This window comes from Cyprinodon variegatus, unplaced genomic scaffold, assembly GCF_000732505.1.
Source record: "Cyprinodon variegatus isolate N-32 unplaced genomic scaffold, C_variegatus-1.0 Scaffold513, whole genome shotgun sequence".
Lineage (NCBI taxonomy): Eukaryota > Metazoa > Chordata > Actinopteri > Cyprinodontiformes > Cyprinodontidae > Cyprinodon > Cyprinodon variegatus.
This window is the reverse complement of record NW_015150966.1, coordinates 108,348-124,259: the sequence shown is the minus strand read 5'-3', so window position 1 is coordinate 124,259 and position 15,912 is coordinate 108,348. Positions and strand designations below refer to the sequence as shown.

General features: G+C 38.2%; 1 protein-coding gene across 1 annotated transcript in view; it reads right to left on the bottom strand.

Moving 5' to 3' along the window:
* Window positions 1-15,912, bottom strand: part of LOC107094903 (spondin-1-like) — a 160,000-nt gene that overhangs the window by 121,713 nt on the left and 22,375 nt on the right. Inside the window, exon 3 of the mRNA XM_015390793.1 lies at window positions 5,325-5,458. Coding sequence (XP_015246279.1) covers window positions 5,325-5,458 — 134 coding nt within the window. The remainder of the gene's footprint in view (window positions 1-5,324; window positions 5,459-15,912) is intronic.

Genomic DNA, 15,912 nt, shown 5'->3' with positions numbered 1-15,912 from the left:
CAGTATAAAAAAACGTCTGCACTGCATTCATTCTGGAAACCAACAACAAAACAGGATGCTATTTTAAGCTCTGTGTATGTCCTGATTTAATATCCACTTGTTGTTTTTTTTTGCCTCCAGCTAACACTCTCTCAGAACCACGACATCGACAGAAAAAGGGTCTATAACTTCAAGAATATAACACTGGCATTATGATCCACTCATAATATGCCATTTGGTTTTGATATCAATAATAAAACAAATGTTTAGTTATATCTGCTCAGTGGGGCAGTGGGCAGCACTGCTGCCCTGCAGCAAGAAGGGTCCGGCTTTGATTCCTGGCCTGGAGTCTTTCTGCATGGAGTTTGCATGTTCTCCCTGAGCATGCATGGGTTCTCTCCGGGTACTCTGACTTCCTCCCACAGTCCAAAAACATGAATTTTAGGTTAATTGGTTTCTCTTAATTCTCCTTAGGTGTGAGAGTGAATTGCTGTTTGTCTCTGTGTTGCCCTGAGATGGGATAAGAGTGATGGAACATGGATGGATAAGTTATATAGTTTTAAAATAAAAAAAAGTGATTCTATAACATTTTAAAATTGACTTTCTCTGAACCTTTCCTGTTGTTCAAAAGGTTTTCCTTACTTTATAGTAGCTATAATTTCAAAGCTATGAAGCTTATATCACAGACTGATCTTTCCTATTCCCTGTCATTATCTTAGAATAAACAAACAAACTGCCAGCTGCAAACCAGTGAGAGACCAATCATCTTGTGTTATGTTTGTCAAATCAACATACTGTATATTTTTACAGAAGATTCTCTAAAACATGTAGTTTATTGTATAATCTGTAGTTGTTTGAGTATAATTATGGTCTTATAATAAAAGTAAAAAAAAAAAAACTCCTTGATTTCCAACAATCCAGCTTCAACTGGCAGCTAGAGATAGCAGATGTGTCAAGTTATTAGATCTTAAACCCAGGAGGGAGAAAAAAGAAAGCTAATAGGAGTCCAACAGGGAACAAAGATTATATTGGAAAACTCCCAATTCTGACTTGGATCCAGTTCCAGTGAACGCAGAGATAAGTATTTCACATCCTCCAGAAAAACACATAATAGAGCTGGAACGCAGGGATAAAACCATAAGGTAAACAGACAAGGACAAAATGCTTGGCTAAATGGATTATTACATTGAGTGAGAGCTTTCTTTCCTTGACAGAATCTTGAATAGGAAACTAGTTTTAAAGTTTTTACAAGCAAAACTGGACTTCATCAAACAGAACTGGTGTCAACAAAGTCCTAAAGTATTCAATATAAAGATTTATATTGCATGTTTCAGATTATCAAGCATTTAAGACAAAACAAAAAAACAAAAAAAAAACAAACACCCAGTTTAATTTCATTTATAAATTAAAAGAAGCTATCCAAAAAATTACCAGGCATAACGGGAAAAAAAAAATGCTCAAAACCGAACGAATGGTTACACCATTCTCAGCAATAACATTTTTTTCAGATTATACAGAGGACATTTTAATTAGCTAAAACAGAAAGGTTTGTAAGCAGGAGTTGTGCGTTTTAGGTTATATCTTAAAGATCTGGCTGCTTTTGCCTAAAACTTTACTATGGATGCAAATATCAGACATTTTCTCTCTTATTCTAATTTTCTTTACATTAACAATGTAATATGGTTTTCTTTTTGGTTGTAATTCACCAATTTCTTAATATAACAGGTCAGTTTGGTTTACATATCTTGTTTTCTTTGAAATATCACACAGTTAGGTCTTCATTTTGAGTTAGCTTCAGTTCGCTTTGAAAGATTTAGGTGTGACAATAAAGTGGAAAAATAAGTATTTAGCGGGTCAAATACTTTTCACCCCAGTATAGCACATTTATTCACCTAAATGTTGCCAATATAAAGAGCCTTTAAAGCTAAATGAGGTTAGAAAATGTTTAACCAGATTTGATAATCTACATCTTTGTCTGACACAAATAGAAGATTTTATTTTACAAAGAGCCAGATTTATTAAACCAGGAAATACTGAGATGGCTACATGCCATCTGCCATACAACAGCAGTAAATTTAAAGCAGCAGCTATATGGGTTGTGGAGGTGAGGGTAAGATAAAGCTCCGCGCTCAGGGAAGGAGGAAGTCCATGTCAGGAGGTTTATTCCCTTTGGGAAGTCCGATGAGGAGAAAGAAATGAACACAACCGAGTCGGAAAAAAATCATTTTTCTCTCTAAGTTTTGACTTGTTTACCATTTATATTTCTTATTAGTCAAACAGTGCCTTAAAGGTATGCGTTGCCATCATTTCATGCAATGTACATTTATTTTGTTTTTGTTGGCACATCACTTAAATAACATCTCATCTCATATATTAATAGAGAGTGCTTCCTGTTTTAGAGAACAGAGCATTTATAGAAGCACAAATTGTAGTTGATGTGCATGAAAATCAGCCCCTCAGGGCTCTTAGGCTTCACTCTTCTGACTCTGTTCTGTTTTTCTAACCAACCATTTTTACTCAATAAAACAGCCCGCTGCTGCATTTTTCTCCTTTTTTTTTTTAACCTGTTGAAAATAAATGTGTTTATCACGACAGTCGGGAGGCTGAACACTGACGTCAGAAGTCTGCTGTGTTTAATCAAAATTGAATGTTAATCATTTCATTATTTAACTTATTTATACGTTTTTGTGATGCCACAAATGACTTTAAGGCAAAAATTTCTTTACATTCAAATAGGTTTAAGTTAAATCAGATTTTAATTAAAACTAAGAAAAAAGGAAATTTAATTGATCTGAAAAAATGAAAGGATTATTTGCTAAAATCACATAATATTTTTCCAAGTATAACTATTTTATATGAGTTTGAATATATTTTTTTTAGAACTGCTACCTCAAGATCCTTTTTTAACCAATTTACTTTCATTCTTCATTAATCACATTTTACTGTAGGATGCTGACACAGATTAGGTAAATGAATTTACTCCAATAGTATAACATCAACCTCAGGAGATGGTCACAAAATGTAACCAGCGTAGGTTTTTAAGCTAGAACAAAGGTTAGAAGCTGGTATCAAATAAATCAAACACAACTGCAAAAGTAGCAGGAGTCTGCAGCTCAAAAAGAGCAGAGAGAACCGATAAACACCAGCATAAGTTTGGTTTGCTGATGAAAAGTTAAAGATGGTGCACAACAACTTTTCTCTGGGTGGATCTGAAAAACCTGAAAATGTTTGGCAAAATACTGATCAGTCAAGCAGCAGCCTCCCTGATATATTACTCCTTACTGAGGAGAAAAACCACCAGTTGCAGCTGTGGTAGAGCAAATAACCGAATGTATCGATTATCCAGTTTTATGAATATTTAATTTTGGGAAAATCTGGATTTTTTAAGGTCCATAGTTCACAGTTGCATAAGTTAATCTCTTTTTTTATTTATACTTATAATTAAAAACTCATAATGGCTAGCACTGTGACACCATGGGATAGCAGATTTTGAATTAAGATTACTCCAAAGAGTGGGAGATAAAATATGTACTTTGAAGTAATGTACTTAATTTGTCATTTTTGTGAATAACCCTAAAGGGAAGAAAAAAATTGGTCAAATTTGGTAGGAAAGAATATGAAAGTGGATTTTTAAAGCATATTTATCAGCCAAGCTTTGTCTGCTTAATTCAAAAATCTCAACAATAAGCTCTGAAAGCACAAATGGGCTGCTGTGGATAAATGATTAATGTTCTAATACGATCCTAAGGAGGCTACTTTGGAGTCTGAAGTCAACATTTGCTGGATGAACTATGGATGGATGGATGGATGGATGGATGGATGGATGGATGGATAAACAGATGGATGAATGAATGAACGGATGGATGGATGGATGAATGAACGGATGGATGGATGGATGGATGGATGGATGGATGGATGGATGGATGAATGAACGGATGGATGGATGGATGGATGGATGGATGGATGGATGGATGGATGGATGGATAAACGGATAGTTATATGGATGGGTGGATGGAAGAACAGATGGTTGGATGGATGGATGGATGAATGGATGGATAAACTGATGGATGGATGGATAAACAGATAGTTATATGGATGGATGCATGGATGAATAGATGGATGGACGGATGGAACACAATATTCCAACATAGACGTTAGCAGTTCGCCTCTCGAATTTGTCAGTTTGATTATTTCAAGAATACCATCAGCATACTGTAAGTGAGAACACCCCTAAAGAAAAATGAGTCCAACATTGCTTTTTATGGAATTCAAAATTGACTCTAAAAAAAATCTTAAAGAAATGCCACCATGCTATTCTAAAAAAAATGTATTTTTAGAGTCTTTCCCTCAGAGTTTATTTTTAACGATGTAATAAAGAATGAACAAAACTTCTACTCCTTTGAACCACTAATTACCACCCAGTGATCTTTAACTTTCTGCAATGAGGAGATGGTCCCTTTACAAAAAGCTGAGTTGAACTTTGTATCGGACTGAACATCTGGAATAGGCTTTTTCATCTTCTTGCCTTAAGACAGTAACAGCTGTTTGTTAGGGAGCAAGGCTAACTGGTCCTAGGAATTTACTGCAGAGGACGGACAGAAAAAAAAGCTTATTCTTACATAGGATATTCTTACATAGTACGTTGAGCTTTTTTTTTTTGCAAAGTTAAAAACAAAAAAAAAAGCCCTGTAACCTTAGGAGAGTTTCCTTTTTTCTGGTCAGAGCTTCATTCTCCTTTGTAAAAGAGTGAAATAGGCCTAATGGTGTGCTCACACTGAAGATGATTCCGGTGATTTTTCCGCATCATTCCAATGCTGTTGCTGTGTGTCATCAAATACAGAGAGCTTCTATCTGCTTGCCAGCTTTAACTCAGCATGTGAGACCTGGATCTTCCTGAGTGAGTCACACAGCTAGATTTAATGGAAAGAGCCAAACAACTGGCGTCCCTGGGTCCGCCTGATCCACCAAGGATGCTCCCAGTTCAGGGAGTCCAGGAGGTACGACTGGATTATGGTGCTTCAGTCTGACCAGGACCTGAAACTGTTATCATGCTTCAGGGGATGATCACCAGGACAACATGGGTAAAGGAAGGGAAAGCTTTGAAGTTCAGACAGGAGCAGCAGAACTAGAGGTTTAGAGTGAGCAACAGAGCCAGACAGAGTGGCTGGCGGTTACTGTGCAATATACATACAGATTTCTAATAACTGATATTTCTCCTACATTCAAGAAATATTATTATAATGCAGTACCGCTCACACTAATATTTAATGGACAACTGGGATTCAATATGTTGTGCATCTCGGAATATAAAGTTAATAACATAACTAGATGAGAATAAAACTCACTTGAGAATAACGCAGCCAGTACCACTGGGCGGTGCGGTCCAAAACACCTGTATTCTGGTTCTTCTGCGTGGCGTGCTCTCTGTCACTGCAGGAGGACAGTTGGTCATGAACTGAGTCTCATCATCATCGATAATCTGGGAAAAAAGTGAAGGGTTTTCATATGAATATCAAATCACTGACTTTCAGAGGACAGTCAACTTATGATCTAAACCAGACATCACCACCTGAACAGATCAATATGTGCAGCCATACACAGAAAATGTTAGGAATGTCGGTAACGGTTTAGCAGCAGCAGCTAGGATTTAAGGTAAGATATTTAAGGACCTTTTAAATTAGCTGTGAAATCATGTATTTATCCAATAGAATCATAAAAAAAAGCATAAGGACCAAAATGCAGCACAAGAGCAGAAACACAAACGCCTTTTAATGCACTATAAATAAATAAAAACATTATTTAAAAAAGTATTTAATTGACATTTGCACCCTCTGTCAAGTTTGAAATAGAAACAGGCCTGACACAACACTGGGTTTTTGGTCACGTACGGTGGGTAAAATAAGTATGGAACATGCTAACGTTTTTCTCAGTAACTACAGTATGGAGCCTATAAGTTCAGCTGAAGAAACTAATTGCTCTCCTACATCCACCTGCGCCACAGCCAATCAGCTTTGAACCACACACCACATGAAAGCCAATCGGCATCCAAAGTTCATCTTAAAAGGCCTCCGATCCGAACTTATCTGCTCCTGTGCACAGGCGGTGGTTGCGCTGTGTGTTTTCATTCAGTTGACTCCGTTTCAACCCACCAACACCCCCCACCCCCCTCATTCCTCCGGGGCTCTTACTACGTTCCCTGTCTCATTTCAACCGGTCCGGCAGAAGACCGCCACGTTGATCCTGGTTCTGCCAGAGGTTTCTTCCCAATGGAGAGTTTTCCTCTCCACTGTCACTTCATGCTTGCTCATCATGGACAGGTTCTCTCAACCTGTGTTATCCAACTGGACTTCCATCTTCCAGGTCCCTGAGTGAAGCTCTAGTATCAGCTCACGCAATCCACTGAATCTCCCAATGAAGCTCAGCAGACCGTCTCTCTAACCAGCAGTCTACAGACTGACCAGCTTAATCTATCTCCACTCCACCACCAGTTTCAGGCCTGCGGGAAAACAGCCCTGTTCTTTGCTACTGTTCATGCATGTCTATCAAAATTCATCGCTATTTCCTGCCGAGGTCGAGCACCAAGGACCAAGTAATTGTATCAATACATTTCTTCTAATTGTCTTTTCTCTTCGTGTGAGTTTTTCAGATTGAAACATATCTAGAGGTGCTATTGGCATGACGGTCTCACCAGATGTCGGGAACAATCCATGAAATCCACACATACTGTTGGGATCTGGGGATCTGCCCCCTTCTCCAGCAGAGGGCGCCCTGGGTCTCCTGAGCTGAAGCCACCTGCACACCTGAGGCTGATCATCCCATCAGGAGACCAACTATTTAAGCAGCGGCTTGACTCCTCTTCAGCGCCAGAGTGTTGAATAAGTCACGGTAGCCAACCTGAGCCAACCAGTCTGTCTAACTCTCTGACTCCCCTGAAACCTTGAACCAGATCCTGATCAGTTTTTGTCCTCTCTGTTCTTCTAGGAAGATCCTGACTGAAACCTGGAACTCTGGTGGAGCTCATGCTTGGGAAACCTGCCTGCCTGCTCTGAGAAGCCAAACCTGAAGAACCTCAGCCTGCATCTCCCTGCCAGTTCTTTGGAGAACTAGGAGAACAATTCAAGGTCTGAACCTCACTAGCCTGAAGCCAAGCTCTGCCACAGCTAAGCTCTCTGCTGAACCCTCTGTCTCTGGACCCAACTGGTTCCCATCTCCTGACGCTCAGCCTGAACCACTGAACTTTAAACCTCGTGTGACCAGCCCCAGATCTGTTTCCTGCATCTGTTCCCTGCCTGTGGTTTCTCCAATAAATTTTGAACTTTTTCCTCTGTCTCCTGGTGTTCTGCATTTGGGCTAGAAATAGTACCCATCATGACACATACAAAGAAATCAAGCCATAGATGCCCAGAAATTAAGTTATGTATAATGTAATGAAATGGCACAGGGAAAAAGTATTGAAAACACTAACTGAAATGTATTTTTTGCTTTGTTAAAAAAGCCTTTGTTAGCAATGACAGCTTAAAGTAACCCCCTGTAAGGAGAGATTAGTCGCATGCACTGTTCAGGGGTGATTTTGGCCCATTCTTACGGGTGGGGTTCTTAGGGGAGGGGTGGCCTAGTGGTTAGTGCATAAAGCTTGGAATCCTGAGGTTGTGCATTTGAAGACCACTTCCTCAGACTGCCACCCTGGCTCTCTGAGCAAGACTGTTACACCCGATTGTTCCCTGGGCACCCCACGAGGTAAACTTCTCCAATATGAGATCAATAAAGTTTAATTATTATTGCACATACTATATATATATATATATATATATATATATATATATATATATATATATATATATATATATATATATATATATATATATATATTAAAGAGAAATCAAACTATTGTACCAAGCTGAGAAACTAGAATGCCTCGCTCTTCAAAAACCATGTTCAATCATAAACGTCTTGAAGAAAGTTTCACCATTACTGTCACCTCATCTCATGACATGTTTTCGTCAAAAAATGCATTTTATTTGACATTATTTTCAAAGTAATTATGAAAGATGGTAGGAATATTAGATTGCTGTCAAACACCATGATCTCTCCCTGTAATTATTTTCGACATCAGAGAGCCAGAACATCTTGTCTCTTTTGAAGGACAGGAAGTAAGTGAGTGTTTGTCAGGGCTCAATGATTATTTATTCTGTGATGCCAGACACATTTTCTGGGAACAATATCCCTATTAAATTAAATTTAGAGTATAATAATCTTCACACAAAAGTATTTTAACTGCCTTCACACATTTTAAATTAGATGCACAGAATCTTTAATGAAAAAGAATATGTATAATCAATTGAGCTCCAAGTAGCAGCTCTGTAGAAAATAATTTACTTTCTATAAATCTCAACTAACCTGACAATGCCCTTTCTTTACATTTTATGCTATTAATATCTAAGAAGATTTGACTGTTACATCAAAAAATTAATGTAAGAGTCGAAGGGAGCGTTGCTAAGATATTTTCTCAAACCTTAACAAGAAGACGATGCTTTGGATAATAGACTCGTATTTAGCCTTCAAGCACATCCTGCTAAGTTGTCTCAACACTTAGACCTTGTCACAAATCTTACAGACTAACTTGTCAGAGAATATCTGCCTGACAAAAATTCACCAACAGTTTTATTTTTGAGGCCCTTTTTTTTTTTTTTTAGAAACAATTTCAGTATTAAGTTTTTCTGACTGATCTGCCTTTGATTTTGAGTTTTTCTTTCTTTTTTCTGAAATTATGTCAATCAAAAGTCGAATCAAACAACCCAATTAAAGGCAAATGCAGCAAAAGAGTTGAGAAGGAAGTAAACAAAAAAAAAATCAATTAAAACGAGACTTTGCTTTGTGTGAGAATTAGAGAAAATGCAAAAACAGATTTAAGACGCACAAACTGACATTGATAATGAATGGCTTAGGATTAAAAAAAAAGGATATAAAAAAAACAAAACAAGAAAAAAAAATATAAACTTCAGATACAAAGTTACGTCACAAGAGAAGAGCCATCTGACAAGATCTAAAGTAATTTACATATTTGTGGAAACAGAAATACCAGCAACGTTATTCAGGCTGATTTTGTCAGGTTTTATCCCTATGGAAACAGTTTGAAAGTAAAGTTCATGAAATGCTTGATTAAACATTTTTAATGTGATGTGAATGCACTGAATGTGAAGTCAAGCATACATATTTGGATCTCTAACTTTTAAATGTATGGGTTTACAAAAAAAAAGTCTGTATATTATAAGCAAGTTATGCAGATATTGATATCACAGTGCAATCAAATATAAGATATAAAGCATGTTTCAATCCCTCTTTGTTTTCTCATCTGTCAATGTTTCCAGCTCTCTGTATCTGCTGCAGTAAGATGTCATCCAAACGAATACATCACTGGCATAAAATTCCTTAACTCCATTTGGAATAAACTGGCTAACAAATGTATTGTGTAAGTATACATTTTGGAGCTGATGCACATTACACATTATTATTATTCACATTGACCTGAAAACCTGTGAAGAAGTCGCCTGTTTTCTGTGCTTTTACTACATTGCCAGAAATTGGCCTGGCCAGTATAAGCAATTCACTCTGCCTTCGGAAAGCTCCACTATATCATCAAGTCTGGTGGCAGTCGGTTTCACTCAACGTGGGGACGTGGATTTTATGGAGCACGTTGCAGTGCGCTGATATGCCTGGGTTCACCTGATTTTTTTTTTAGATGGAACCAGTATGAAGAACACCGCCTCCTCCTCCAGGAGCTATGCCTGGATTACAGTCGATTTCAGCTGTACTTCTAATTTCTTCTGACCCAGTTCAAGGACCTGCATTAGGACCACAGAGGAAGGGTGAGATGGCAATCAGTGCAGGAACAGTGGCAGAGATCACACAGGGAGAAGGTGGCCGGCAGTGCACTCCCCTAGAGCTAAGGAACAACAACAGGGAAATCGAGGAGGACAGATGTACATCTGAGAAGTCCACCGGTCAGAGAGAGGGCCACAGTGGGAAGAGAAGGTGGAAGCTGATTGATGAAGAGTCCTTGTAGGGAAACTGCCTCTTTTTTCTCTGTGTTTCATTTTGATCAAAGGAAGTGTGCCTCCTCTGCACTCCTTCACCATACAGTAGGTCACGGCCACATGTTGTCCCTGATTGGTTTTCGGGGCATGAAAATGCACAAAAGTAAAAATGTATTTCAACTCCTAAGAATTTCACTTTATTTTCTTTACAGAGGTAGATGAACCACATCTAACAAAGCATTAGAAAGCTACATTAAGCTTAGGGGATATTTTAAGCCACTGTTACTGGTGAATTTCACAGGGAATTGGTGCAAAAAAGAAACAAAACTACTTCTAAATTTTCAAACTTAAACAAAATGTTATATTCCAGCTAAATAATGATGCAAAAAAGACAACTATTAATAGGCTGAGTGCCCTCTGATGTAAATACCTAATAAGCTTGAAGCTGATTTTCTCCCAACCCATATGCTATGATCTTGGTGCTGATTATTGGCTTAATGACTCATTTCATTCAACTGTCTAGCTCCGCCCAGTTTTTCATTACTGCTCATCCGATCCACCTGCTCCTGCCTCTATTAAAGCTGCCTTCTACCAGTGATCAGGGCCAGATTATTCTCGAGCCAGTGGTGGCACTCACCGCTCATAGCCCACCGGCTGGAATCAACCACATTCTTCAGGCATAGATTCAACTTTAAATCAGGTTAGTGACTCATGATCATAATCTTCCTCCGCCAGATTTATGTGGTCACTAACCTGTGTTTCCCTTCTCCACAGGTTCCTGTCCTACATGCCCTAATTTCAGCTACTGCAGATCCAAAGTTTTTTAATGAGAGTTTTTTAATTATTGTATGTCTGCCTTAAATACTGGGTCCCATGTTCTGAGCCATTACACCATAACCCTGTAGAAAATGTGTGGCTCTTACACAGAGTGGTAAAATAAAAACAGAGCTACATTAACATGCATGAACTGATAAACAATATGGAGTCTAAGAAATTACATGGGATTTTTTTTTTCTTCTGCTTGTGTGATCACCTGTAAGAACAATTGTTTTTGAAATGACTTAAAACAAAAGTTTATTCCTGTGCAACAAAACCTGGTATAAAAACTAGTGTAAAAATCTAATAATTGTCTTAGCATTACAGTTTAGAGGTCAACATTTCTATTTTAGTTTTAAAAACCACTGATAATGAGTCCTGCTATGACTCACTTTCAATATAATTACAATGATTTTAGTTCAACCTAAACCAACACAAAGGGGTTTTAGAGGGTACATCTGTATTTGGGAATCTCTTGCTTCTGAATCATCATTTCATTTGAAAAGCATATCTAGGCATTCTTTCAATTCTACTGAATCTGACTGGAGGACTATAGAGAGAATTTTGTTCCAAATATTAGTAAAAGCAAAGAATAAATTTTGCACATGGAAATTTGAAAAGGCTGCAGTCCAGGGAAGAAATTTTAAAAATGTGTTTTAATCAAAAAAGGTCCTGAGAGCAACTTTGCTCTTTTCTGTTTTTTTATTTTTCCCCTTTTTTATCTTTTATTTGTTAAGATTTAATACTTAACATTTTCATTTACAGATTTTATATTTTAATATCTAATTGAATCTTTATCTAATTAGCTTTCCTAATTGCATTCTTTTGAAATTCAATTTTTCCTCTTCACCTCCAGCCCAGAACAAAGGCTACCTCTTGCCCAATATTAATGTGCAGACCAATAATTCATAAGCCCAGAAGTGTAGATAATATGATCTATAAAACATAATTTAAAAAGAATTGCAACTCTTAAAACTGAATCTTAAAGAGAAAAATTAGGGAAAAAAGAGATAAAATATGGAAAAAATATATATAGTAATTGTGATATAGCTAATGAATAGCTTTCAAATTTTCTAATCTGGCATGCGTGAAAAATCAAAAGAAAGCCGGGAGTTTATCCAAAAATATGATTGAAAGAGCTTTTATGTGACTGGAATACATGAAATAATGACATTTCTGACATTAGAAAGCATGAAACATTCAGCATCTCTAACATGGCATATTCAAGCGTTGATGAATGATACTAGCGCATGTAGAAAATATGGAGTTAGTGAAAAACAGAGAAGAGAAGAAGGGCTAGTGTGGGAAGACTGTCAAAAGAGGCGTTTGTTTTCTCTGCAGAGCCTGGCATGTCAGTGAGAATCCACAGTTTGTCTGTCTCAATCTCTCTCAATCTCTTGCTGCCGCTTCAGTCAGTAAACACAGATGCCTCAGAGTGCCTGCACAAGCAAACGAAGAGCTCTGTTCAAATATGCACACGCACAAAAACACACACACACATTAACAAAGCCTGGTTGACAGGCAAGTCAAACCTGTGGCCCTCTGGAGAAATTTGCCAGAAAAGCCTGATATCAGCAGTTACATGCATGTGATTGTTGGTCAGAAACACACCATGCTGTTGCAAAGTTGTGGATGAAACCACAACTTTGAAACCATTGGGACTTTAAAGCAAATATGAGCATGAAGAGAAGAATTACAGGAAGACAGAATGATAGATTGAAATGTCACATCCCCACTTGAAGACGAGCTCATTTCAGAGAATAACAACATTTTCTTGCCTTGATGAAGACCTTGGAGGCAGCTACGTTTTGCCCTGAGCTTTCCATCAATCAAAGCAGTTCTATTACAGCAGAACACCTCTGAGATCTTCAGGCTATCAACAATATTGCATCATATTACATTATATGTCTCAGCCACCCTACCATGGAAGCAGAGTCACATGTGAAAACAGACACTCTTTAAAATCCCTTTACTTTCCAGTGCATGAGGGTTCTTTTTCTGTCTACAATGGTTCTGTGCTGTTCTCTGGGTATTGAAATGTCAGTATTATAGTTATAATATTTCCAATATGTGAGCTAGTCTAACAAAATAATAATATTAGCTGAATCATACTAATCAGACTAAGAGAAATTCCTGTTTTTTTCATGTTCTCAACGATTAAAGTAACAAGACGAAACAAGAAAAATAAAGGCTTGTTTTCTCTTTTTTTCTTTATACTCTGTCTGACCTTTTCTTCTCTTTTGTTTTCTCGTGTGAATGCTTTAGCGCCAATTATGTGTGGTGAGAAAAGCTCTGAAAACATCAGGCAAGTCAGTTAGCTGCACATTATATGAATGGATCCCAGTGAATAACACGCAGAAGCAAAATACAGGTCAAGGTGTTAGACTTTGTTTTTATTTATACAAAATACAAATGTATTTTCTTCATGAAGCACTATTCATGTTCTTAGGTTTCCTGATAACCTAATATGTCCAGAACTGAGATGTTGTTGTTTAATGCGACTCTTAAACAAATAATCTCACTAATGAACTGTCACATAACTGGTGAGAGATCGAAATGTGAAATTGAAAACAACGAGCATGTCTCTTACAGCGTATAATAATCCCTGGACAGTTAGTAAACCCACTTTTTATCTATGAGTCTGTTTTTCTTTTTAAGATACATTTAGAGGTATTTACTTAATGTATTACCTCTGATTTCATGTAAAGCAGTTGACATTACCTTATGTATAATTGGTGCTACATAAATAAATGTGCCCTACTTTGTCTTCCTAAAGTTGAATAATCCATTTATTACTTTCTGTTGCAAGCGAACATTAAATTCATTTCACGTAAGAACCTTTTTCTTCAAATTACAGATAAGACAGCACTTGACTACTGCCAGTTGGTAGATGTTTTAATAATAACCTTAAGCCAATTGTTAAAGAAAAAAACCTTAAGGTTCTATTTGCTTCATCAGGGTGTGATCTACTAACATGACTCCGCCAGATGGATTTGCTCCGCATATCCATCTGGAAACCTTCCGTAGAAGTAATTTTGGGAAGGGGCGAAAATACTGGTTAGCTGATTGGCCTATGTTGGTGATAGACGGGCCAAATAAACCAATCAGATCAACAAAGCATATGACGTAACAGAGCGATGACGAAGAGGAGCCAATTGATAGATCAAACTCTTGTCGAAACCAGTCGGGAGAAGAGCAAAAACATCTTTTCCTCTGAGAAAAGCCTCCAGAGCAGTGTTTTGCTCTTCTTTCACTGAAGAAATATTCTGTAATTCCGATAAAACTTGCTCGATAGCCACGCTAACGCTAGTTTCATCGGCTGAAGCCGCCATGTTCTTTAGACTGAACTGTCGTGCTTCTCGTTGCGTCACACCTCAACCTGCCTCAAAGCCAACGCTGATTGGACGTTCGTTTGGTGAACGGCTCCAAATTTTCTTCAACGGAGAGTCTCCAGACTGATTAGCAAGTGAAATCTTGAAAGCTCGCGAGATCAGGATGGTCTCACGAGGCTAGTAATCTACAGCTCTCACTGGAGCGGTTCGCAGCCCAGTGTGAAGTGGCCAGATCAGAGACTCAAAATCCGAGACCATGGCATAGAGCCATGTACTGCCCCTAGTGGAGGAGTTTAAGTATCTCGGAGTCTCCTTCACAAATGAGGGACAGAGGGAGCGCGAAATAGACAGGCGTATTGGTGCGGCGCCTGCTGTGAAGTGGGCGCTGTACTGGTCTGTTGTGGTAAAGAGAGAGCGGAGCCAAAAGGCTCTCGATTTACCAGTCGATTTACGTTCCTGTTCTTTTCTCCGCAGTGTGTCTGGGCCCTCCCTTAGAGATAGGGTGAGGAGCTCAGTCATCTGGGGAGGACTCAGAGTAGAGCTGCTGCTCCTCATCATCAAGAAGAGCCAGTTGAGGTGGCTCTGGCATCTGGTTAGGATGTCTCGTGTACGTCTCCCTGGTGGGGTGTTCCGGGCACCTCCCACTGGGCGGAGACCCAGGACACGCTGGAGGGACTAAGTTTCTCGGCTGGCCTCGAAGAGCTTTGGGGTTCACCCGGAGGATCTGGCCCAAGTGGATGGGGAGAGGGATGTCTGGGCCTCCCTACTAAAGCTGCTTCACCCATGACCCGACCCCGGATAAGCAGAAGAAGATGGATGGATGGATGGATGGATGGACGGACCGACGGACGGATGGATTTTTAGAAGATAGTTACACATAAAGCAGTTGCATTAAACTGCAGGTGTTTTTAAGTTTCAGAGAAGATGGATTTTATATTTTTTTTTTTATATTTTTTCCAAATAAATGCATCTCAAACCTAAGATAAAAATCATGCTTTTAAACTACACTGTATGTGAAAACTAGGTGTAATCTGAATATCAAATCAGGAGCTTTATCGCTTAGTTTCCTGAATACAGTGATGAGATGGTTGGCTCCTCCTCAGAAAAAATTATTCAATCCTCTACGGGTAATTGTTGTGCAAGAAGTGCAAGTTACGCTTTTGTTTCCACCAGAAGATGCAAGATAATTAGTTAGAAGCTGAGCTCTGTCTAAAATTACTCATATATTTTGCTTCTGATGATGTGCATCTTCACAATCCAGAGTCAAATATGATGTCAGACACAGGACCACCACAGGGAATCCAATTAATTTTCATAACCAAACAAGCTCAGCAAAGTCCCAGTGTTGCATCACACTGCTATATCATTGTTATGCACAGCGCAGGGCCACAGAACTTGGAAGAGGAATGTTTAACCATGTGCTGAAGAGTTTAAGACCTAGAAAACAGAATGCACATATTTAGATGTAAAAAGCTAACAAAAAAGTTGATCAAAGTGTTTTGGACATTAAATTTCTTGTTAATCGTTTTATTGTTTGTATTTAGTTTTTAAAAAACTTCACTGTATGTTGCAAGGCACTAAATAAACACTGAACCTTTGTGTGTGACATTTTATTTTTCAGTTGGAACTTCTGCGGTTTCCAAACGAGGCAATAAAAATAACATTTAAAGTTTTCTAGCAATCTTTTGCCTTAAAAGACACTTTTTCAACTTATAATTGCCCCATTTTAGTTTTTATTTAGATATGTTTAA